The sequence below is a fragment of the Thunnus maccoyii genome, chromosome 3 (genome assembly GCF_910596095.1).
Source record: "Thunnus maccoyii chromosome 3, fThuMac1.1, whole genome shotgun sequence".
Lineage (NCBI taxonomy): Eukaryota > Metazoa > Chordata > Actinopteri > Scombriformes > Scombridae > Thunnus > Thunnus maccoyii.
Genome location: NC_056535.1, coordinates 23,300,873 through 23,324,955, shown reverse-complemented (window position 1 = coordinate 23,324,955; position 24,083 = coordinate 23,300,873). Strand labels below are relative to the sequence as shown.

Below are 24,083 nucleotides of genomic sequence, written 5' to 3'. Positions count from 1 at the left end.
TTGACCTCTACGTCTCTGCTGTCCTTTGCAGTCTGAAGAGGAGAAAAGGTCTGAAAATGTATTTTTTTTCTTAATTCCTCAAATGTGCCCCCTCTGCTTGGGTAGTACATGTAGAATATCAAGAACTCAAATAGTAGTGTCCAATTGTGCCTTTCAGACCATAGTGAATTATAACTTAAAAGTGTGTAATCTTAGATCAACAATCAAACTCTAAGAGACTTGAGAAGTAAGGCCCTGTTGTCGCCATCATCTTCATAGCCAGGCTACAGTGATATGAAACCACATTTGTACCAAAAATCATTAGGAATAAAATAGTTTAAGAAACAGGAGAATCATCTGAAATGTTGGTGAAAATCACGCTGAAACTGCTTCTGTACGTTCGAATAAAATACATCCCACATATTGTGAAAGATGAGCTGTGCAGGACGTGACTTCAGCAAAAGTTTTAAGGTGAAACCCATCAGATTCCTTAACACCGATCAGCTTACAGCGTGTGGCGTGTAGGATATGGAGGACGACGAGTGTCACGGAAATAGTAATAAAAGCATTTCAAACTAAATAACTGATATCTGATTGTACAATAAAAACAGGAATGTTGTACAATTAGATATCAATTAATAAAATGCTTTGTCACTATTTCCGTGACACTTGTGGTCCTCTATATATTCGGACCTCAGGTGAGAGGATCTAGTATACTGAGCCTAGGAATGAACCAAACACTAATACAGCAGTTTCTTCTTGTTTAAGCAAAAAGAATTTGGTTTATGTAGAAACAAGCAATGTTTTGCAATTGGATATTCCCCTCTCCTTCAAAAGAGTTAAAGCTAAAATAAAAAAAACCTTCTGAAAATGTATGCAGATGTTACTGACAGAAAGCAAAGGAAACCTGGGGATAGCTCACAAGGGAGATAGATATAAGTGTACAGTTCATATATATAAAATATAAAATCTGAAATATATTTTATATATATTAAATTGTGTTAGGGTTCAGTATCTTTCACTACACAGCATTAAGGTGTGTCTGATTATCTTTTTTTTTCTTCTTTTTTTTTTTCAAATCCTATTATATAAACCAGAGGAGAGTTAAAGCAAAACAAATGAATCAACGAACAAACAAATGTGGGGGGGAGGGGGGATGGAAACTAAGCAACAGACGAAAGGCCTCCGCCCCGATCCGATGCCCCTCCCCCAGCCCCCAGCGGGGGGTGAGCTAGCACGGACAAGGTGGGACAGACCCGTCCAGCTGTACAGCGCAGTGAAACATAACTTACATATTAGCTCATTTTTACACGTACAGTCGTGATCAAGGCACAGGGATCTTCTACAAGTTATTTTTTTGTCTTCAATAAAGTTGTACAAAATAATACATTTTACAGTCTGTACAAGAATAATAGTCCAGCAGTAAAATAAAGACAGACGTACTTAAAGCCGGGAGGGGGGGAGGGAGGGAGGGAGGGGGGGACTGGGAGAGGTGAGAGAACAAGACAAAAGGTGGGAGGGTGTGTGGTTTTGATGAGGGCTGGAGCGCGTGTGTGTGTGTGTGTGTGTGTGTGTGTGTGTGTGTGTGTGTGTGTGTGTGTGTGTTCCCAGGTAAAAATGTTGCATCCAGTCTCGATAAGTCATTTCTTTTACTTCATGCTTTCCTTTAGCGTCGTTTTTTTTTTCCTTATTAAATAAATCCTCTCCTTTATTTTCCATATGTTGAATATTTGTCAAATAGCAGCAGGGGCACGAGGGGCAAGGATGTATATATATATGTATGTAAGTGTGTGTGTGTGTGTGTGTGTGTGTGTGTGTAGGTAGGTAGAGGGGTTTAAATGGTGCACAAAGGCAGATCACACACAGTGTACACCAACACACAACATGGGGTAAAAACTAACAAAAACTTAAAAGTTGAATTGTGTTATTACAGGAATATATAATATTTATATTTATATATATACATATTTATATACACACATATATAAATATCTATATATATAGCTTGGATTTTTTGCACTGCATGAAGTTCACTGGTATGCATGATTTTATGCATTGTATGGTATTTTTCTTTTTTTTATTCTTTTCCTTTTTTTTGTTTTCTTCCATCCCTCCTCGACTGGTTTGTTGAAGAGCAGGTCATGTGAGCTGTGTGGTCTTGTGTTCGAGTCACGCTCACGTCCACAGGCAGCCGTTAGTCAATTAGTCCGTCCCCGGGCACAAAAAAAAGGCTCACAGCCCTCCTCTGTTATCAGTTTGCCACCCTCCGTCCGTTTCCACTGTGTCCATCTTTTTCTCCTGATTCGTCTTCAGCACGCGGTGAATAAACTCCTCTCTCTCAGGATGCATTATTTAATTCAGCCTCTGCCAACTGTTAAAAGCAGGAGGTTTTAAAAGGGTCCATGTATGTGTGTGAGTGTGTGTGTATGTGTGATATGAGACATTAAAACCTATCTGCTGTAGTGTGTTTGTACCTGCGAGTGTGTGTGTGTGTTCATATATCTGAGAGAGAGAGAGAGAGGGAGAGAGAGAGAAAGAGAGCTAAAAGGAGGGATAGCCTGCACTGAGGGATTCCAGTCTTCCCCTCCTGGGTCAAAGTGTAGCTGAGTACAGTGTTCCTGGCTAATAGATGATGAAACTGTTAACTGTGTTTCCTTTTTTTTTTCTTTTAAAGTCTTTCCACTGTTCGTTTTAATAGGCTTCTTCTGAAATCATGTTACCGGGAGAAGTAGGAGTTGTATCAGGGTGGAGGGGAGGGCAGGCGGTCAATCGCTCGCTTGCTTGCTCAGTTGTTTGTTTGGTGAAGTTGGTGGAAGTGGAGGGGTGATTGGCTAACTGGTCGTGGTGGTGGAGGTGGGGGTGGGGTAGATAGGTAGGTCGGTAGGTAGATAAGTAGACCGCTGACGGCCGCTGCCCCATCACAAGAGCTCGTACTGCCGTAGGTGCATCCGCTGTATGATGTCGCGACAGTCATTGAAGACGCGGCGGATGTTTTCTGTGTCGACCGCGCAGGTGAAGTGGGGGTAACAGTAATGCCGTCCGTCCCCGCTGGCTGTGCTGATCCTCTGGAGGAGACACAGGAGTAAAGACAAGTTAGCGTTACAGGACCCGTCATGTGAACCAAATCAGTCTTTTGAATAGATTTCAACCTGGATGTTTTTTTAACACTAATAATTGCATAAAAGTGGACATCTTTACAAGATTATTTTTCTTAGAATTTAACTGTCAATGTTTAGGTCTATTTGGTCAAGTTTGCATTTATACTACAACCACTTGGAGTTCAGAAGCTGGACTTTTAAATCATTTATCTATTCCACTTAACTAACTGTTCAGACTTCCTCCTCACTTACTAGTTTTCACACACTCTTAATTGCAACATGTAATGTTCAGGTGTTACAGCTAATGTGGATTTAAAAAAAGACATAACATAATGTTAACTTTTACTAATTTGTTGAGCTACAGTCTCTCCAACTGCAGACACGTACCTCAGATTGAGACAACACCCTCTACACTGAAATCTATCAAGTATTCCTCTCAGGCAAACTGAGAGGAACATTAAAGTGGCCCTCTGTGAGATTTCTGTTTGGATTTTGGTGACATCTTTGGTGCTAAGCTGTCACTGGTCTGGTGTTTTTTTTTAGCCATGCTATGCTAAAATGGCAATCTTGGTCTGTCTGTCAGACCCCCACTTTGGTCCAGACTGAAATATCTGAACAAATATGTCATGGATTGCCCGAAATTTAATACAGACATTCATGGTGCCTACAGAATAAATCCTAATGACTGGTGTTTCTTTGACTTTACCTCTAGCACCATCATGTCAAATTTTTTTTTTAAGATTACTCTGTAGTTGACAGAAGATGATACTTGTACTGTATAATAGAAAAAAAAGAAAATATGAAACCACATAGCTGTTGACTGTGTGCTGCTGGTATATTCAGCTGGTGTATTCAGTCTTTCATTGGTGACACTTCATCTAACTCATCTCAACTGGTGTTTAAGAGCTTTGTTTATCACGCCTTACATCTTGGTTCTGTGAACCTAATGGGTAAAATGATATATGTGTATATATTTATGTATAAAAAGTAAAACATACAAGGAAACAGATCAAATTTAAACAGGTAAAACATAGGCTGTGTACAAACCAGAAACTCATCCCGTATGAAGTACTTTGCCCTTGTGACGCGTGGATCTTCACCTGGCTCTGGTATTGCTGTTGGACAAAAAGAAATCTGGTCACAATAAAATCAGTTTTGTGCTGAATCATTAAACAATCTACAGTATCACTCCAACAGCTGAACAGGCCACATCAACAGAGGAGCTATGACCAATCTGGAAGTAATGACAATTATTTTATGAAATATAGTGACCAAAATTATTTATCTTGACTGTTTTTGTTTCAAGAAGGAAATAAATGTATTCTTAACATGTAAATAATGCCCTTTGTTTTCTTTATGGGGCAGTTAGCTTATGTTATGTTCATGGGATGAAGCGTCGTCTTGGAGCCAGAGAAAAAAAGCTCCTCCACACTCACACTGTGGGCTGTAAAGTGGTCACATGGTGCACACTTTTCATTCATAGGTAGTGATTGATCATAAGTAAAGAAATACTTGATATACCATGCTATAGTGGGAATATTGTATAATTCTTATAAGTTCATCTATTGTTAATTGTGTATTTTATTTAAGTATCGGCTTCAGGGCCCAAATAATATGACATTTTTGAATCTGGTAACGTTAACTATGGAAAAATAAACTTCATCCAATTCAATTCATCATTATCACTCAACTCCAAGTTATAATTTTCATATTTTTGTCATTTATTCTTTGTCAAGTCAAGGTGCCAAAGCCAGCTGACTCAAAGGAAAATTCTGGTTTATTACAAGTCAGGACTCATTTTCATCACTTTGGCCATGTTTCTATCAGTTGTCGTAACATTGTACCCACTAAAATAATTACTGGGATCTGGGAAAAGAGCAATATCACTACCATGAAGTCCAACAGGGCAAGAAACATGATCAGTCAGACAGGTTGTAAACAAGGCATCTAAAACATTTTATTTAGATGTAAATCTGAAAGCGATCACGCCTGGAATCTGAGTAATAATTCCTCATCGCACAGAAAAAATGTGTGCACACAGCTACGGCAATTACGGTAGATCAAAGTTGAACCAGTAAGTCAGTCAGTCTGTAAACTGATACATTTTTACACCGGACAGTTTGAGTAATAATTTTACTATTCACCTTCATTTTCTTAAATTTGACATTTATTAAGTTTGTTTAAAACTTGTCTGATCATCTGAATGCTCATATTTCTTGTCCCACAATCTTAGTAATTAAGTAAAATGTTATGATGGTCAAACCTGCAAAAAAAAATCTGTCTCCACATCTCTAACAGGATGATTTGGACTGACAGTATTAGTACATATTGTAGGCTTTACTTCAGTTGAGCTATATGCTGTTTAATAATGAGCCTACTTTTACCAAGATTGTTGTATTTTAACTCAACTTGGCTCATCGTCTATACTAAACCATTTCAATTTGGCCATTACAAAGAGAGAAAAACGGTGTGTGGTATGTATTGACCACCAACAGCTTTCAGTGTCAACATCTTACCATCATCAGGTGTAGTGTAGCGTGCAAACTCAGGAAAATAGTCCTCAATTTTAGATTTCCCTGCCAAAACCTTCTCAGCGAGCAGGTCCTGTTTGTTCAGGAAGAGGATTACCGAAATGGTCCGTAGCCACCTGTGGAGGGAAATGAAGAACGAGAGTTGAGTGCCAGATTTCTTTGGGTTTTTCGGTTCAGACCAAAAATGGGTTACAGGTTCCTGGAGAGTCCCCCGTGTTTCAAGTGGCATTATGTTTTAATAGGCTTTGGCTGAAGAACAAGGGACTAATTTACCCTCCAGAGTTCTGGGCTGAAAAGGTCTTAGAGCTCCTGCAATAAACAGTCCATATGCTCACACAGGGAGAGAAGGAAGGACTCTGTATCCAATCAGCGTCTCCTCCTACGATACATACACCCCAAGCACGACCATTTACTTCATTCAATTTTCAGAAAACACAACGACATGCCTCATATTTTGTGTAGTATTTTGTGACCCAACCTATTTTTTTTAAATTATAGACCCTGGTTGAAGTGAACTAGGTAACAACAATCTATGAAATACAGTAATGTCTTCTCTCTATGGCGTAGGTTTTGATTAAAAGTTCAGCTTTGGATTTCACCCCTTGATAGCAGCACCTTGTTTTAGAGAACTTCTTGTAAATAGTACTGAAGTGATTCGGTATTAAGGCTGTTCTTAAACCTGTTCTTAAACACAAATGTCTTATTCTGTTACCAAGGAAATACACTTTATAAGTCTATCATAACAGGAAAATGGAAAGTTGTGAAAAGATCTCATTTGTAAAAAGAAAAAGACTTGAGACTTCAGTCTTAAGACTAAAAGCTGTTATATGTTTATTTTGCTAAGTGAAAAACAGAATATGAATTTTAAAAAACGGGTTAAAAAGAAGGACCGAGAAAAAGATGGTATAAAAATTGATGGTATGGCCCAAAACACAAAGCAGCGCAGAGGTGCCTCACGTATCATGTGACGTCCCAAACACCAATAGGAGTTGCAGCAGATCTGCATGTCGAAAGCATTTCAGAGAATATACCTGAATTTTTAAGTTTTAGGAATCTTCTGCACAAACATAACTTTAGTTTTACACTAGTGTAGTGATCAATATCAATGGTTCAACACCAGAAACTTAAATTTACTTTAACTGTGGTAATGTGTATGAACACTTAAACTGCGCTCATTACTTGCTGTTACTACAATCTTGGATTTGTTGAACAACGACACTGAACGCTGAAGTGATCGTCAATATGAAAAAACAATCCAAAGCATCAAACACCAAACATGACTCTTTCTTTATCACAGCATCAGTTTCTGCAAGTCATCTGTTGTCTTTGCTGCAGACTGAACTCATACGAACCGAAACTGGACAGGCAGTGACTTCCTGAAAAACGGACAACAAAAAAGTGCAGTGGTGGTTCTGGAAATGACCGACACGAATCCTGCTGCGGGCACAAGTCTGTGTCAGAGAAGATCGTTGTTGTAGTTTCTAGGATCCTTCTTTTCTATGTCCCTCGTCTTGCAAGAGTCAACGTGTCCATAGCAACGAGGGAGAAGTGGTGGGGTCTATGTCAAGCGATTCGTGAGCTTCTCTTCGTTCTTCAACGTTATTCTCAAATGAGTCAAGCACCAGCAATACATTCTCTGCTTTAGCGTCTATGGTGGACACTGAAAGCCTTCCTGTTTGTTCAATAACTGAGTACACACGTATATGTTAGATGTGTTTATGTCTACCTGTTAATGCATCGATTGGGGTTTATTTTTTTTAATGTGTATAAATATCATCATAAGCTTCATAACCAGAAAAAAAAACTTGCATCACTTGCATGTTTTATCGTTGAATTACTAACTTAGGATTATAGGATACAGTGCAGGTATATAGACATTATGATTGTATTGGTGTTGAAAATTAAAAGGAAGTATTAAGTTTTTTAAATGCATTTCCCTTTTCCTCTATCCACCTTGAGATAAACCATATTGAAATTAGTCACAAAGAGCAAAATGAAGCACAGGTGGAGGCAAAAAGTGTTTTATGTTTTTAACCAAATCCAAAAAGAAAGAGTTTCTGACCTGTTGTTCCAAATGTTCTTGAAAAGGTTGAGGGCTTCCTGTAGTCTGTTGGTCTGATTGTCTTCTCTGATCACCATGTTGTAGCTGCTACTCGCCACCACAAAGATGATGGCTGTCACATCTGTATCACACACACGTATACAAACACACCATAGAAGAGGATTAACACAGCAAAGATGGGAAAAAAAACTACCAAAACATTCAGATACATGCACCTCATCTCACACATTTGACAAAACTAGAAACAAATTCCTGGACACAAATAAATGATGAATATTAGGATTACTGTACTCGTCACTGATTATATTTCAAAAGCTACAAATATCCTACCGTTAAAACACTGGATCCATTTTCGACGTTCATCTCTCTGACCTCCAACATCGAACATACTGTGAGAAACAGGAAGTTACAGGTTTAATTTACACTGTAAAAGCAGAGTAACGACTTGATGTACTGAAACAGTTAACAGGGATGTGGATCACATGACAACACCTGTTCAGTAGAGAAAACTACGACCTTCTTAATCAACTTAAACATTCTGGAGGAAAAATCTGTATATAATTATCTGTATACTGGAAACATTAAGCATAAAAGTCCTGTTGGTTTCATTTTCTTTTTTTGCCTTTTTGTGGACAATTTTCCTTCATCTTGGTATAGAGTGAAATCAACTTTTTGGCGACTCACTGGAAATTGACTTTGTCTATTTGAAATCTTGTCTCGAAGATCCCAGATGTCAGTACTCTGCATCTCAACAGGTCCTGAAAAATAGAGACGGACAGTTAACATCAACACTTTGATAGTTTAAGTAATAGTAAAAATAGAAAGTGATGTAGACACAGTGGATTTAGAAGAAAAGGTGAGGTAAGGAAGATGGACATAAGAGAGTAAGGGAATGATAATAGGATATCAAGGTATCAAAGAAGGGATTACTAACAGGAGAAGATGAATAATATGGAGTAAATAAACTCAAATTGTGAATTAAGGAGCAGGTTTTTGCCTTCTATCTCACATGATTTACAGATAAAACACAATTATTCCATTTATAGTTCAGTTCATCTATAGACCAAGTATGCTAGTACTTTAAACTCCCTTTTAATTTCATGTCATAGTTAATGTAATATCAATGAGATTAGTTTATTACAGAGCAAAATATTTTTATTACAAATTGATGTCTTTTTTTTTAATTAATGTATTGTTTGTTCTATAAATTGTCAGAAAACAGTGACAATGTTCATCATAGTTTTCTTTTGTCCAACCAACAGTCAAAATCCCAAATATTGTATTCATAATAATGTAACAGAGAAAAGCAGAAAATCCTCATATCAGAGACCTGGAAACAAACACTCGACCTTTTTCATAACAGACATTTCGACTTGTCGTAGTAGGAAAAGCAAAACTGTTATTAATAACATTAACGATGATTCTGTTGCATTCAAGTGTCCCAGTAAACCACGACTCTGTGACACTCAGGCAGCAAACATAATACCAGGACCTGAATCTGAAGCAGCTGAATTCAATTTTATTCTTTACAGCTGTGTTTTTACTACTGTGACAAGTCAAAATGTCCTCTGAGGAAAAGTATTTCTGCTCGATAAATGAATTACACAATGAATCCAAACTGGTGACGAATACTTTTCTGTCGATCAACTAAGTGATTAATCGACTAATTGTTTCAACACTTTTAAACACAGATGTAGGCAGAGGTCCTTTGATGATGCAGAGTGCTTCAGTATAAGACTGCAGGTGTGTGCTGAACGTCTCACCTGATCAGTGGGTGTGTAGTCATTCTGCCTGACCACATCAGTCCTGTCTAAGAAGCTGCAAAAAACAAAAAATGACCGGTCAGGTTTCAGCTGCAGGCACATAATAACATTATAATAACACGATATATATATATATATATATATATATATATATATATATATATGATATAACACAGTCAGACATGTATTTCCACTAGACACTTTCATAGTAATCATAAGACAATAAAATCACACTGTACAATTTTATGAACACTAACTAATCTATCATGTTGTGCTGATGTCTATAATGAGAATAGAAAGCCCCCCAACACACACACACAACGGTACATCCCAGTATATTAGTGAGAGCAGGAGAAAGATGGAGGACGCAGGTCCCTGAACGGCCACCAGGGGGCGTGTGTTTTAATTCACAGTGAGATCAGAGGCAGCCAGTCTGAGTCACCAGCAGCCGTTTGCTCTGTCAGACCAGAGAAGCCTCGTCAATGGAGCTGCTGTAGTAGTACTTGCACAGGAGGAGAGGTGTGTGTGTGTGTGTGTGTGTGTGTGTGTGTGTGTGTGTGTGTGTGTGTGTGTGTGTGTGTGTGTGTGTGTGCACGTCTGTGAGCGGTGGCAGTGTGTATGTGCGTGGGCGGGTATGCAGGCCTACGGTGAGTTCAGATTTGCAGAGCGCCTACCCAGTTAAGCAGCAGCGCTCGACGCATGTTAATTGTTCCAACGAACTGGCCTACATTAGTGCTGCTTTATAAGGTGTGTGTGTGCGTGCGTGTGTGTTGCCCTGATGTTTTCATGATGACTGTATCAGGGTCGCCTGCTGGAGGTGTCTGCTGCAACAAGTCAGGACTCAAACTAGATCTACAGAACGACAAACGAAACATTTTCATGAGCATCAGTCCAGGAAACAAGACTAAATGTATTTCGTGAGACGGAGGCTGAAGATGTTTAAGAGTCTGTGTGAAACTGAATAATCATCACTCCTCATGTACGTGGGCTGTTGTCCCGCAATATATGTGAACATGAGGCGAATGCGAGGATACATACAAACTGAGCGAGGTGCTGGATTTTGTTACAGGCCTTAAAACACACAGACAAAAACAGAGCACGACAGAGACAGAGGTTCAAACGTTTAATCATCCCAGCTGTCTTCAGATGTATACAAGAAATATTATGAAGGAAGAAGAACAGGAGTGATCGGATGAACTCGGGTGATTATCTTTAAGCTACAGTGTCCCACAAGCCTGCATCGATCAGGTTTTCCCACAATTCCTCTTAAGGGTGGAGCGACAGCATATCAGCGGTGGAGGAACGAGGACTTTAAAAACACCTAAATCTGTCAGCACACTAGGACAAAAAGAAACTAACGTCTTTGTGTACAGCTGACAGCAGATGATAAACTTCACAAACTCACTTGGTGGCTGCCAGTCACCACATTAATCATCAGAAACCAATCACCATTTATACAGAAAACTCCTGCAAAAGAGACCCCACTGAAGCAGCTGCTTTTGCTTTGTGTGTGACATTAGTGACATATTTAACAATGGACACATTATTTTAAAAAATTTAGCTCGAACGCTATCCACAAGTCCCCTACCTTTGCCATCTGAAGCCCCAAGATAAAGATACTGCCAGCCTGACTGCATCTGAATTCTATCGATGTCAAAAGTGCCATCTCGAGTCAGTTTGACTGGAACATAAACTGAAAAGTTGGCCAGAGTAGATCAGACGTGAAAGCACTGTCTGAATAAGATCTATTTTGTCTAATCTATTGAAGGATCAGTTTTCCCCATCTGTAAATTTTAGAACCACTGGCTGAGTCATTTGTAGTAAATATCGTCCAATTACAACCCGAACCAGATCAAATGCAGCGTCCCTAAAAATCACTTCTCACCATTTGACTTTGGTGCTTCAGAGCAGGGGTTCCCAACCTGCAGGTTAGGACCCCCATGACGGGCTGTGAGATAAATCTGAAGCAGTCGCAACAGGAAAGCAGAAAAAACATATTTCTGCTACACTACATTATGTCTTTCAGAGTTACCACTTATCTGTTTTTCCTTGTGAATTAATTATAATTTCCAGATCTCTAAACATTTTACAAATTGGAAAAAAGTAAACAAAAAAAAGGGAGGGAGTTCAGTTATAAGTAGTTAATATGATATAATGGAGAAATATAGACTCGCCTTAAATATAGACCGCTAATATCAGAAGAAATATTACTTACATTTTTATAAAATATAATATCAAGCTTCAGGGAAACCAAGCAGAGGCGCTAAACTCCACAGGAAAGGCTCATTATTTAATAAATGGCTCCTGTTTACACTGTCATCTAGTGAACTGATAATAAGACAACACGTGTCATGGCAGCACTTACCACCTCCACTAACCTGTTTCCTGGGGAAAAAAAAAAAACCCTGCATGGGTTCACAAGCTAAAAAGACTTTCATAATGATTCCTGGTTACTTGCTAAACTTATTTGCCACCATATTTGATTCCCATCCTGCATTGTCGTCTGTTCTGACTGGTCGCCTGCCCACCATTCTTACAACTAGAAAGGCGAGACGCTTGCTAGTAGCTGCCTCTCAGGGGCAGGTATGTAACCCCCTCTGATATAACTAGGAATGTGGCAGGCAGGAGTGAAATGTGACAAGAGGGCTGCAGGTAACACACTGAGAGGAACAGGGGGCTGGGCCTGCGGAAGCTGCAGCGCTGGACGGACAGACGGGCAGAGAGAGGGGGAAAAGACACCGAGTCAGGAAGGAGGAGAGAGCCAGAGTCAGTGCGAGACTGAAAAGAGAAACAGTTACACCCCTGTGCATATCTACTGCACAAATGCACACTGACACAGATATTCATATAAAAAAAACACACACACACACACACAGAGGCAATTAAGCAGCCAACCAGTCTGGTACCATCGGCTCTCTGCAGGGGCCGAGCGGCTCAGCTGTTCCCACACCACAGCGCCTCTGCTGTGCCAGCACACCCAGAGCCCTCAGTGGACAACTGTTCAGCCAAGCTGCCCGTCACTACTGCCCCCGTATCCACAGCTCAGAGCCTGCGAGCGTCTCACTTCCTCCTCCCATAACATCCCCATACTGAGCTCCCTCCCCCCCCCCCCCAAAAAAAAACAAAAAACAAAACATAAATAATCTGCATGTTAACAGAAGCTAAAGCAGAAGCTGCAGCTCTAATTATGACAGAAGTAACATGGCTGCAACCGACATCTGCCGAGGCCAAACTCTTGTTTATCTACAGCTCTGGTCTGAGGCACTGACACGCCCAGGACAAACACACTGCTCAATTTTTAGCAGTTCTCCCTATTAATAGGAGAAGTGCCAATAATAACCGTGCCTAGTAAGTTGAACTAAATAATAGTGGCTGCCCCAGTAACAGAGAGGTCTGCGGCGTTATGTATAACCTGTCAGGGTTATTCTGGGGTAGCAGACAGGCTGACTTAAACTCTGGAAATACACACAAGACACTGGTCTGGTGAGAGAAAATAACTCAGTATTTACATGACGAGATAGTATTTTTTTTAAACTCTTGTCTGTGTTTTACTTTGTTATCATTTTGTGGGTTTGTAGGTTCAACAATTGAGGGGGGAGCATTTATGTAAAATAACAAAAACTAACACGTAAAATATATATTTAATATTATCTATTTAGTTTATTCACTTTTTGTTTTACTGCTGTATAAATGTAGGAAATCTGGGCTCTTTTGAAATTTGTGGGAAATTTATTAGAAGCACATGCATTTAGATTTAAAGAAAAAAAACACTTTAAGACTTTACTAAAAATTCTATCTTTTCTTAATCAATTTCTAACAATAACAAATCTACAAAATGTACTGTCGCAATAGTCTTCTTCAAATTCCTTTTTATTGATATGATAATATGAATAAATTGTTCTGAAACTAATTTAATCTCTCCCACAACCGTATCCCGTTCCAACACTCAAAATCCAAATTAACAGAGGGACATTTTCTACTGAAACACTGCTCTACATCTCAACCAAAACTACAGCTCGCAAAAAAAAAAAAAAAAATTATATTTCCTGTGGTGGGAATTCACTCCACAATCTAACTGAGATCTTCACGTGCTGGAGGGACATCAGAGACTACAGCATCAACAAGCGGCGCATTGGCCTAACAAAGCTGATAACACTGCCATAATGCATTCATCTTGTTAAAGTGACAGCATTAGGACAAAGGATTACCCAGATTATGAGCTGCTATACATCTCCAGCTCTACACAAGATTAAGCAACTCTAAGCTTCACAACAGTATTGACTCGTCTGCCTTGCAAACTTACAGCTGGACTGGAAAATATGAAGAATTATTAGATTCATTTACTTAAAAAACATCATGAACTTTATAATTATAAAACATACTAAGCAGGTTTAAGAAGTTACTGACCTTAACATTCCTGGTTACATTTTTAAAATCATGATATCATAATTTAATATGAACTTAATCATTTGGTAATGTCTTCCCTCCATTTAAAAGCAGACTTAATTTATTATTAAACAAGAAATCAACTACAACATTAATCAGAAGAACGTTTCTTCATGTGATTAACTATCAGGGTTCATGGTTGAACATACACACAACATCTGGAGACCTTTGCCCTGCATCTGATGTGTGAGACACACACACACACACACACACACACGCACAGTGACCGGCAGGATTACGTCCTTAAAAAGTACATTTTCCCAAATCCATTTACATCAACCAGATGTTAAAAAGGAAGTTCAACAAGCATTTTTTTTTTTTAAATGTTCAAATCATCTCTTTTCAAAAGCACACCAAAATAATCTCAAATAAAGTATAATAATAGAGAAAATAAAGTGAGAATCCAGTAAAATTGGCTAAATAAAAAAGTAAAAATGTTCATGTTATATGAATACAACAAAATACAACTTAGCAACAGGTAGGAGGGTTAGAAAATAGAAACTGAAAATATAGAGTATCATTACATATGTATGTGATGAATCACTATTAAATCAATAATAGTTTTCTATTAATGTTACGGATCCTTATATTGATTTAATATGAATAGTAAGAAGTTAAAATGGGTGCATATAATACATTTATTACATATAGTCCTTGTAAAGACTGTATGTAACAATGCATGTATGTATGAAAAAAAAAAAAAAAACATAAAAAGAGAGATCTTTCTTTGCGAGACTTTAAGTTAATGTGTCATTAAACTCCCATTAAGTTAGTTAAACTGCACAACTTCAAAATTAATTCCAGGTTTTAGTCTGCAGCAAACACTGAGTTTAAAAAACAACTTTTCATTTGTCATTTCAAGATATTAAAATCAATCTGTGCACAAGAGAAAACTGAAGCTTCACAAGCCTCCAAAACACCGAGTCAACTCAGAAAATGGTCTTGGCGCTTCCTCAAAGCGGGGGGGTGGGGGAGGTGGGGGGTGGGGAGGGGTGGGAGGGGGGGGTCGTGCACGGCCCGCCAAGCGAGGGGGCTTCTTTGTACGTTAACGTTTCACATTGCGAGCCGACCAAGCCAAAGTCTTCACCGGCCGATCCTTAATCAAACACACACACACACACACACACACACACATATCCAGCGAACGAGAGAGAGAGAGAGAAAGAGAGCAGGAAAGAAAAGAGAGAGAAGGCTGTGTCTGACATTACAGCGCTGCTCCAAAAATAGCTCCCTGGCGCCCTGGCCTCCAGCTTGGTTGTCATGGCGACAGAACCACAGGCGCTATAAATAGACAATCGGCTCCAAATCTTGTGCGACTGGAGTGGGGCCAGAAAGAGGGAGAGACAGACCGGGAGAGAGAGAGAGAGAGAGAGAGAAAGGAAGAGAGAAAGAGAAAAAGAAAGACAGAAAGAAAGAAAGAAAGAAAGAAAGAAAGCACGACAGATAGAAAGAAAAGATGGAGTGAAAAGAAGAAAGGAGGAGGAGGGGGGGGGAAGGTGGGGGAACAGAGCGGGACAAACAGAGAGATAGAAGAGAGATATGCAGGGAATGGAGTGGGTTAGAAAGAGAGAGGAGGAAGAACGGCATGAAAGAAGAAAAAAAAAAGGAACAAAGAACAAATTAAAGAAGTTCAGAGAGACCAGGACAAAAAGAAAGGTAAAAAAAAACAAAAAAACTGAACAAATGAAGAATGTAGAACGATTAATGAAACAATATAAAACCAAGAGAAAAGAGAGAAAAATGAGTGACGAGAAGACAAAGACACGCAGAAAGAAAGAAAGAATAGAAACAATAAAGAAAAAGCAATTTAAGAACTTAGGAATTAATGAATTAATACAAAAAGAGACAGAAAGAAAAAAAAAGAGACAGAAACACATGACCAAAATAAGGAATAGACACAAAAAATGAAAGGACACATTAAGAATTTAAGGATTAACAACATAAACGTGATTTTAAAAAAAGCTACAAAAGCAAAAAAAAAGAATGAAAGGAAAAGAAAAAAAAGGCAAAGACAGAAAGAAAGAGATTTAAATTTTAAAATGACTATTAAACTACATCGAGCATGTGCTTATTTCTTCCATTAAGACAAAAAAAACTTAAAACTACACAGAAGGATAGATAGACAGAGAGAGAGAGAGAGAGAAAAAAATAAAAACTGAAACGAAAGAAAGAAAGCGAGGAAGAAAGAAAGGATTTAAATTGAAAAACGACTATTAAACTACATGAAGCATGTGCTTATTTCTTCCATTAAGACAAAAAAAAAAAAGAAAGAAAAGCAAAAACAAGAAAGACAACAGAAAGGAAAGAAAGAAAAAAAAAGCAGGAATGAAACAAAGAAAGAGTAAACCTAGGAATCGGAACACTGGCCTGTTAAACAGCAGCTGAACATTGGGAGCGGCACAATCACTGAATACACACAGCATTCAGAAAATCACAATACAGTGAGATTGCATCAGCAGCAGCAGCCAGCAGCAGCAGCGGCAAAGTTTCCCAAAGACGTACTCGAAACGAGCTCGCCTTCAAAAACACGTTCAAATGTACCTGACTCATGCTACACAGCAGCACGACGACAGCGCCTTTAACATCTGCTGCTCGTGCACATCTGCACGTTTTTCAAAAACACATCTACAGATATTTCAGAATAACGCCACGCTAAGTATTGATCCCGCAGCCCCCCCCCCCCCCCCTCTCAAAAATAAAAATCAGTTTGTCTTTGCCCGTCCCTCGTTTCCCCTCTCTCTCTCTTTCTCTCTCTCCCTCTCTCTCTCTTCCCCTCACTCCCTCCCTCCCTCCTCACGATGAGTCAGAGACTCAATCCCAGCCATTTTCTGTCCCTGCAGAAACACCACTACACATCACAGACAGCAAGAGAGGAGAGGAGAGGAGAGGAGAGGAGAGGAGAGAGCAGAGGCTCGGCGAGGATGCCAGAGAAGTAAATCAAGGGGACTCGGGCGGCACATGACGGCACATTATCGCTGGGACAAGATTTCAAAGAATCAACAGATAATAAACCCCGGCGGTAACGCTCGGCTGGTATCATGGCCAGGAGACACGTAACGCAAACACACACACACACACACAGATACATGAGGTACGTTCCTCCTCTCATGTCAGTGTTGTTTCTGTCTAACAGACACACACGATTCACAGTTTTCTCTAAACATCTGGTTTTAGCAAATATATTTACTGCAAATATCAACCTGTTCATTCTGATAAAGCTGCTTTTGAAGTCCTGGATAAAAAACTTGGTGCGAGGCCTGAAAATTAGGCCACTACAGCTTGTTTCCCCCAAACAAATAAAAAAAAAAAGATTATTTTCATTGTCGATCAATCTATTTTTTTTTTTTTTCCAACACAAACAAAACAAAGAAAAAAACATTTGAGAAGCTGGAACCAGTGATTGTTTGGACTTTTCTTAATAAAAGATGTTATAACTTATCTATTTTAGTGTTTGGCGATATGACGTTACATACTGTTAGACGATATGAATTCATCAACAATCACCATTTATAACTAATGCTGCAGCTATTTTCATTATCACTTAATTTTCTGATGATTTTCTTGATTAGTAAATTAATCTTTGGGTCTAAAAAATGCCTTAAATTAGAAAACAAATGCCTGTAACAATTGGTTACGTCTCTAACTGTTTCTCATTTCGCAGGAAAAAAAATCACTTAAACGATAAATCAATTATCAAAACAGATTTTTTAAAAATGTATTTATTTGTTTGGAACGATATAGATCAGCATAGTTACACAGGGACGAGCGACACGACAGATGTTCACCAGGCGTCTACCTGAAGCTAATTTGGAGAACCATCGCTTAATTTTCTTACAACCGACAATTAACTGATCGTTTCTCTTCAGTTTATTATAAATGATAATATAATTAATGGACAGCTGAATAGATAATAAACATCTAATATAATTATTGAGGTGGTTACCGTTGTTAGACGATGAAAAATATTTCTCAACCAGCCCAGAATTGTTTATTTCACTCCAAAGCAGTACGACAGCCATAAACGTCTCAATGCTAAATATGCAATAACTAATTGTAACATAATGTAAAACTGCACTTTTAGAAATATAGAAATATAGTGTGTTACTACGGTTGTAGTACAGTGTTTTTTAAAAACTGTGCTTTATTTAATCGCTGAATGAAAAACGATTGTAACTAAAATTACAAAGAAAAAAAGTTTGAAGACTTTGATTTATGTGTGTCAATATTTTAATTTTCAGACTGATTGATGTTAAACTTCTTGACAAGAAACCATTTCTTCTCAGAGTCTCAGAAGTGATTTACAATCAGCGGAGAGCGCCCGAATATCTCAGGACGAAAGTTTACAACTCAGAGACCTCGGTACGGATGAAACAGACCTGAGAAACCCTTCGCTTCGGTCGCTCTGCTCGGACCTTGTTTGTGAATTGCCCGACACGACATCCACATAATCAAGGACAACATCCTCGCAAAACAAAGCCTGTGACACAGGGCATCAGGAAGTGTTAATAAAAAAAAAACAACAACAACAACAAAATCATCACAGAGGAGCATGACTGAGCAGAAAGCCAGTCGTGGAAGCTTCGGTGACTTCCTTCTTGTCAGACAGAGACAACAAAGCATCAGCGCCATGTCAACTTCTTCTTCTCTTTTTTTTTTATTTTTATCATCAGGACATGAATCAGATGATATAATTTGCTTTAAAAAAAAAAAAAAGAGGCAAGGGGGGTGTGTGGGGGTGTCCTCACTTTTGCCCACTGATCCAAGGTTGACATTTTCATTTAATGCTAACAACCTTCATCAATAATGCTGAAGTTGTCTCTCTGCTAACACACTCGCTCATTCTTTCTCCTTCTGCAGCCTGCCTGGGTTAAAAATAGCTCTCCCCTCTCTCTTTCTCTGCTTCTCCGTTTACATAAGCACACAGAGGGGGGAGGGGAGCACTTCCGGTCTGGCCACCCAGCCCAGCATCTGATCCATAACACTGGGGCTGCTGGGTGTGGGAGAGAGGGGAGAGAGGAGAGAGAGAGAGAGAGGAGAGAGGAGAGGAGAGAAGAGGAGGAGAGGAGAGGTCCCGCAATGCAGGGAAGCCCTCTCTTCCTCTATTTCAATCTGTCTCCTCAATCCTTTCTCTTTTTCAATCCTTCTGTCTCTCCGTGAGCTTGCATCTCCTGTCTGTCCGCAGTCGCATTTCCTACAAGGAAGATTTTTCTACTTCACCCACCCCCCCCCCCCCAAAAAAAAACACATACAGTACCACACATAAGCGGCAAACACCTGTGGCCGTGCATGCAGAATAAGTGACAACAGGGACGCACATAACACGCAGTTGCTCCTGCAGTGACATGTGCTGCACACACTCACACACACACACACATTAAGTAATGCGTCCAAAAACTACCTCCACCGTCCAAGAGCTCAGGCTTCATGTGACCACTGCATGCCTTATAACAGGGGCAGGCTTGACTGAGATCAAAAGGCGGATAAGAAAAGAAATACCAGAAAAGAAAGAGAGAAAGAAAGAACAGACGAGGGCGAGAGGAGCAAGGGGGGAGGCTCTGGAAGCGTCTCAGCGTTTGTGACAAATAATTTCGATACACAAAAAAAACACCAATCTCAGTCACTGTCACTGACTGCACAAACACATACACCGTAGTGTCAAAGTTGTTTAGCATGACTGCTAACTAGACAGCTAACTAACAGATCATTTTTACTTATTTGCAGACACATAAAAGTGTAATCCTGCAACTGCTTAATAAATAGCAAATCCACCTGCAAACCAACACCGGTACATCTTTAAGGATCAGTCTGGTGATTGTGTATATTTTCATAGTCAGTAAGTCAATAAGTCCCATGAAAAGACCAAAACTAGCGATGAACTGATTCTACTTGATGGTCAGCATGCTAACGATAACAATGCTAACATGCTGTGGTTCAACAGGTATAATGTTTACCATGTTCACCATCTTATTTTAGCATGTTAGCATGCTAACATTAGCTTATTTGCACAAAAATGAAAGTACCATGTTTTGTGCTAATCCATCGCGTTTCACGGGATGAGTTTAAACTTTGTGGATTTCGGTGTCACGAGAGGAAAAGTAAGATGATCCCTGAAGTCAGTAGGATTCATTCTCTGAGCACCGTGACCGTCTGTACACATTTGGATGGCTACGTATCAAAGAGTTGTTGAGATATTTCAGTCTGGACCAAAGTGGTGGACGGACAGACAGACCAGCGTTGTCGTTGCACTGTGTGACGTACATTAAAATGAACAAGGGCGAAGTAGTTTATTCTCAGTCAACCCCATATACACTGTCCTTCTGCTGTAAATACTCCCTACGCACCAAATCTGCGGCTGAAAATAGTCCAGACCTAATGCACTTTTATTCCTGTAACTACAGTGCCCGGCTGTTTTAGGAAATTATTGAGCCTTTTTTTAAATTTATTATTATATATTATTTATTTTTCGTGACCCATTTTTAAAGATTTAAAGTAGGAGAAGATGGGCTTGAAGCTGCCTGCAGGGTACAGAAGTCGGATAGCATTGAGAGACGGACTATCACACTGTTGGTTTTCATCTCTTCATTGGATTTACTGACAATAAGAAAATATATAGAATATCTTTAGCCTCCTCCTTTAAAAAGTTTTATTCCTTATTCTAATATTTGACAATCTAAACTTGAAATATATTCTGATGAATTTCAGTCATGCTCTTATCTACCTACTGTTAATACAAACTTGTCATTGTCATGAGGTTCACCTCATGAACCTTGACACCTTGTGCTCACATAAACCACATGGCAAAACGCCCAAGCTCCCCACAGTGTGCAGGCTTAACGGTTTGTTGTGAGTGTGTATGTGTGAACTAAAGAAGACGAAAAGGAAGCGGGTCTTTGTGAGTCTGCCTGCACTAGTGAGTATCCTGAGAGTACGTGTACAGCATGTTTAATTGCAAGTGTATGTATAGTGGTGAAAAGAGGAGACTTACTACTGTGCGCAGTCGATGAGCTGATACTCGTTGGACCTTTCCCAGCAGGCCCGCACACCCTCGTCCTGCCAGAGGATCTTTGCATGGTCATAAAACTCCTGGAAAGAGAAAGAGGGGTCTGGATCAACAACATACCACACCTAGAAATAACCGCGAGTCAGGCTCCTCGTTTTAGGGCCGAGGAGCCCCCAAAATAAAGATGTGATATCACAAAAAAAAGAGCTGCAGGAAAGGTGTATATGTGGGCAAAGCAGGAATCCAATCAGTCCAAAAAATGCCATCCTAAAAAGTGTAATTCTTATAATATATTTTTAATTTTTTGTTTTCAGGTTTTTCCATAAAAGAGAAGAGAAATAGTGTTAAATATGAAAGCTAAGGGCTGCTTAGTTCATACACAACAAAGTAGTATCTCTGGTTGGGCCTGTGTCCCTCGTCTGGGTCTCCATGGGTGAAAATGTTTAAGGACAGATGGGGGGAGGCAGAGATACTCCCTAGCTTAGTTTGGAAGTTTAAGGCCGATTTGGAGAGGAGCAGCAGATGAGCGGGCTCTGGCAGAGGCAGGAAACAGAACAGTTCACCGAGTTCATGAAGAAACGGAGAGCTTTGTACTGACACAAGGCTTGGCTGTCACTGTGTAGGGGCCTATCTCTTCACTATGATCTTCAGCTGGTCACATACAGTATGGTCAGGCACAAATAAGCCTTTATGAGCAATAGGGTTACGCTGTATAGTCTTAAAAACTTCCGCTGGGAGAGTTAAGACTGACAGATATACAGAAGTTTGGGAAACTGAACAGGATGGCTGAGATAAAACTAGCAGTGTTAGTCAGTTGTTGTTGGTTTTTTTTTCTTACCGCAATACAAAGTTGTCAAACAGGAATAATGCAGATCATCAAACACTGTAAAAGTGCCTTAATTTGTAATTTCTTTCCAGTAACTGCCTGTAACGAGCGCCAGAAATTAGACAGAAGGAAGGGGAGTAAAATTGGAGGGGTAAGAGTTTGGTTTACAGACTGGGTTTTACCTTTCTTTAACTGTGTTGGCAAGTAAAAACTGAGAACTTAGCATGCAATGTTAAGGAAATGCAAGTTGTATAGAGATAAAGATTATTTAGTTTATCTATTAACAAAAAGAATAAAAGTTTTCAGTTTTAAAGAGGAAACAATTAGCTGACTAAAGCTCAACAGATTAATCAACAGCATTTTGGATGGTCAGTTAAAGTTTAATTGCTATCACATTTGCTAAATGTGATGGTTCAAGTTTCCCAAATGTGAGGATTTACTCCTTTTCTTTTTCTTACGTAACTGTAAATTGAATTTATTTTGTTGATCGGACAAAACAAAACATTCTAGGAGTTAGCGTGGTCGCTTTTTCTGACATTTTTTGAACTAAATGATTTATCAAAATGATAATTGTCAGATTAAATAACGATGAAAATAGTTATTATTTGCAGCTCTAGTTATATTTAATCAGCTACACAATTCAGAAGTCGACTGTCAAAGTAAACAAATGAAGTCAAAATGAGCTGCGGATTTGTAAAAGAGAAAACAAGATAAATATTTAACATTCTGCTTTAAAAAGTGACAAACTTTTTGTCAGGAGCTAATCGCCAAAAAATAAACTAAGAATCAAGAACAATGACAAAACTACAGCAAACAAATGACATTAGACAGTAAGTGAATGGCTTTAAATTTCAAACACCAGCATGTAAACATAGACTCGCTTGTGATTTTCTTTGTCACCTTTTTGCAAGAAGGAATCAGATTCACCACACAATAATAATAATGATCAGACATACAGTATGTAGTGAATTTCCAGAAACAGAGGTCAACAGGGTCAATGTCAGGCTATCCATCTGTTTTTTTCTTTGTAACCTCTTAAATTTAAGAAGACATGTAGTGTATGTTTTTCCATCATAAAGTTTTTTTCATGGCTATATGTAAAATTCGGAGGGGTGTGACGGAGAAAGAAAAAACTTTCATGACGCGTCTTGGAGCTCTGAGCAAAGACAAACTTTAAAATTTCATGTCAAAACAGACAGTTCTTTGCGTTTTTAAAAGCACTCTCATGTACAGTTCAATATGAACATGTTTTGTTGCTGCTGTTGTATTAAAAATAAACTTTGGCATGTTATGTTATATCAGTAAATCATTAATCACTTTAAATCCCGACTAGAAAACTTCATTTGTGATTTTACAATGACCCGTTGCCGAGGACAGGTGGGCATGGCAGTAATCATTCTGCGAGGAAGAAAAGAGCCTGAGCAAATAACCCTAGTCACATTTTTTTTATCTTGCTAGCAGGTGTCGTTCATTTTTGTTAACATTTTCTTTGACCAAACATTTTAGAAGAAAAAATATTTTTTGTAAATTACAACTACGAGGATCGTTGATCAGAAACGAAGCTTAAAAGTCTACACAGATTCAGCCCGGGCCTTGTGCTTATTCTCTCTCTCTCTCTCTTTTCCTCCCCTGCTAAAGGCAGAGTCAACCAGTCTAACTGGTTTCCAGTAGGCCCTCAGGCCAGGCGAGAGGGGGCAGGCTGAGGAGGAGGAGGAGGAGGAGGCGGTGGAGGAGTCAGAGGAGAGGTTGAGCCTATCAGAAAGATTTCTACTTCTGTTCTCTTCCCGAACAAACACTCATTCACTTCAACGAGCAGATTCGGTTCAAGCTAAGCCAAACTTTTTGCTACTTGGAGCTGATGCTTGCTGATTGCAGTGATACTCTGATAACCCCAACAACACTATTACTACATTTATACCTGCTCCAACCCTCCGCACTCCACATTAAAAAGAGCAAACTTAACGTCAGATCAAAGCGTTGAGGGCTGGCCTTCCCGTCCGTCGAGACCCCGCAGGTCTTCACTGGAAGTCTAGTGACTGACAGCCCAAGGGAAGGGTCAGCTTGAGATAGGCCCGCATAATAAATTTGCCATGACGTTGCAGAGACAATATCAGGAGACTTCCTTTTGCTTACACACAAATACACACACTCTTCACTGGAAACTCAGCTGCCACAAAAAAAAAAAAAAAAAATCTACACTATAAAATTGACCAGTTTAAACAGTGAAGCTATTGAGGCAGTAAAAAGTTCCTCTTCCTCTACGAAACTGTTCCCTTATTAGAGAAGAACTTCAAAGCTATTTAACAACAGTTCTTCATTTATTTTCCAACAAAGTAGCTTCAAAGTTTGACAGTATCACATCTATATTCTGTTAATAC

At 39.2% G+C, this 24,083-nt stretch overlaps 2 protein-coding genes across 4 annotated transcripts in view; one reads left to right on the top strand and one right to left on the bottom strand.

Annotated features, from left to right (window-relative positions):
* Positions 1-24,083, top strand: part of LOC121894741 (tubulin beta chain) — a 49,204-nt gene that overhangs the window by 4,919 nt on the left and 20,202 nt on the right. Inside the window, exon 1 of one of the 3 annotated variants that reach the window (XM_042407567.1) lies at positions 16,736-16,811. The exons of 1 other annotated variant lie outside the window; for it this stretch is intronic. Coding sequence is in view for 1 of the 2 variants with exons in the window: in XM_042407565.1 (XP_042263499.1) it covers positions 16,918-16,932 (15 nt within the window). In the remaining variant the exon portion in view is untranslated. One more of the 3 variants, XM_042407565.1, reaches the window with a different exon arrangement.
* LOC121894742 (guanine nucleotide-binding protein G(s) subunit alpha-like) overlaps positions 1,445-24,083 on the bottom strand; it is a 32,818-nt gene continuing 10,179 nt past the window's right edge. Inside the window, exons 5-12 of the mRNA XM_042407568.1 lie at positions 20,865-20,962; positions 9,434-9,488; positions 8,355-8,428; positions 8,001-8,059; positions 7,671-7,791; positions 5,594-5,724; positions 4,125-4,192; positions 1,445-3,044 (exon numbers count right to left, since the gene is read on the bottom strand). Of these exons, the coding sequence (XP_042263502.1) occupies positions 2,898-3,044; positions 4,125-4,192; positions 5,594-5,724; positions 7,671-7,791; positions 8,001-8,059; positions 8,355-8,428; positions 9,434-9,488; positions 20,865-20,962 (753 nt within the window). The 3' untranslated portion in view covers positions 1,445-2,897. The remainder of the gene's footprint in view (positions 3,045-4,124; positions 4,193-5,593; positions 5,725-7,670; positions 7,792-8,000; positions 8,060-8,354; positions 8,429-9,433; positions 9,489-20,864; positions 20,963-24,083) is intronic.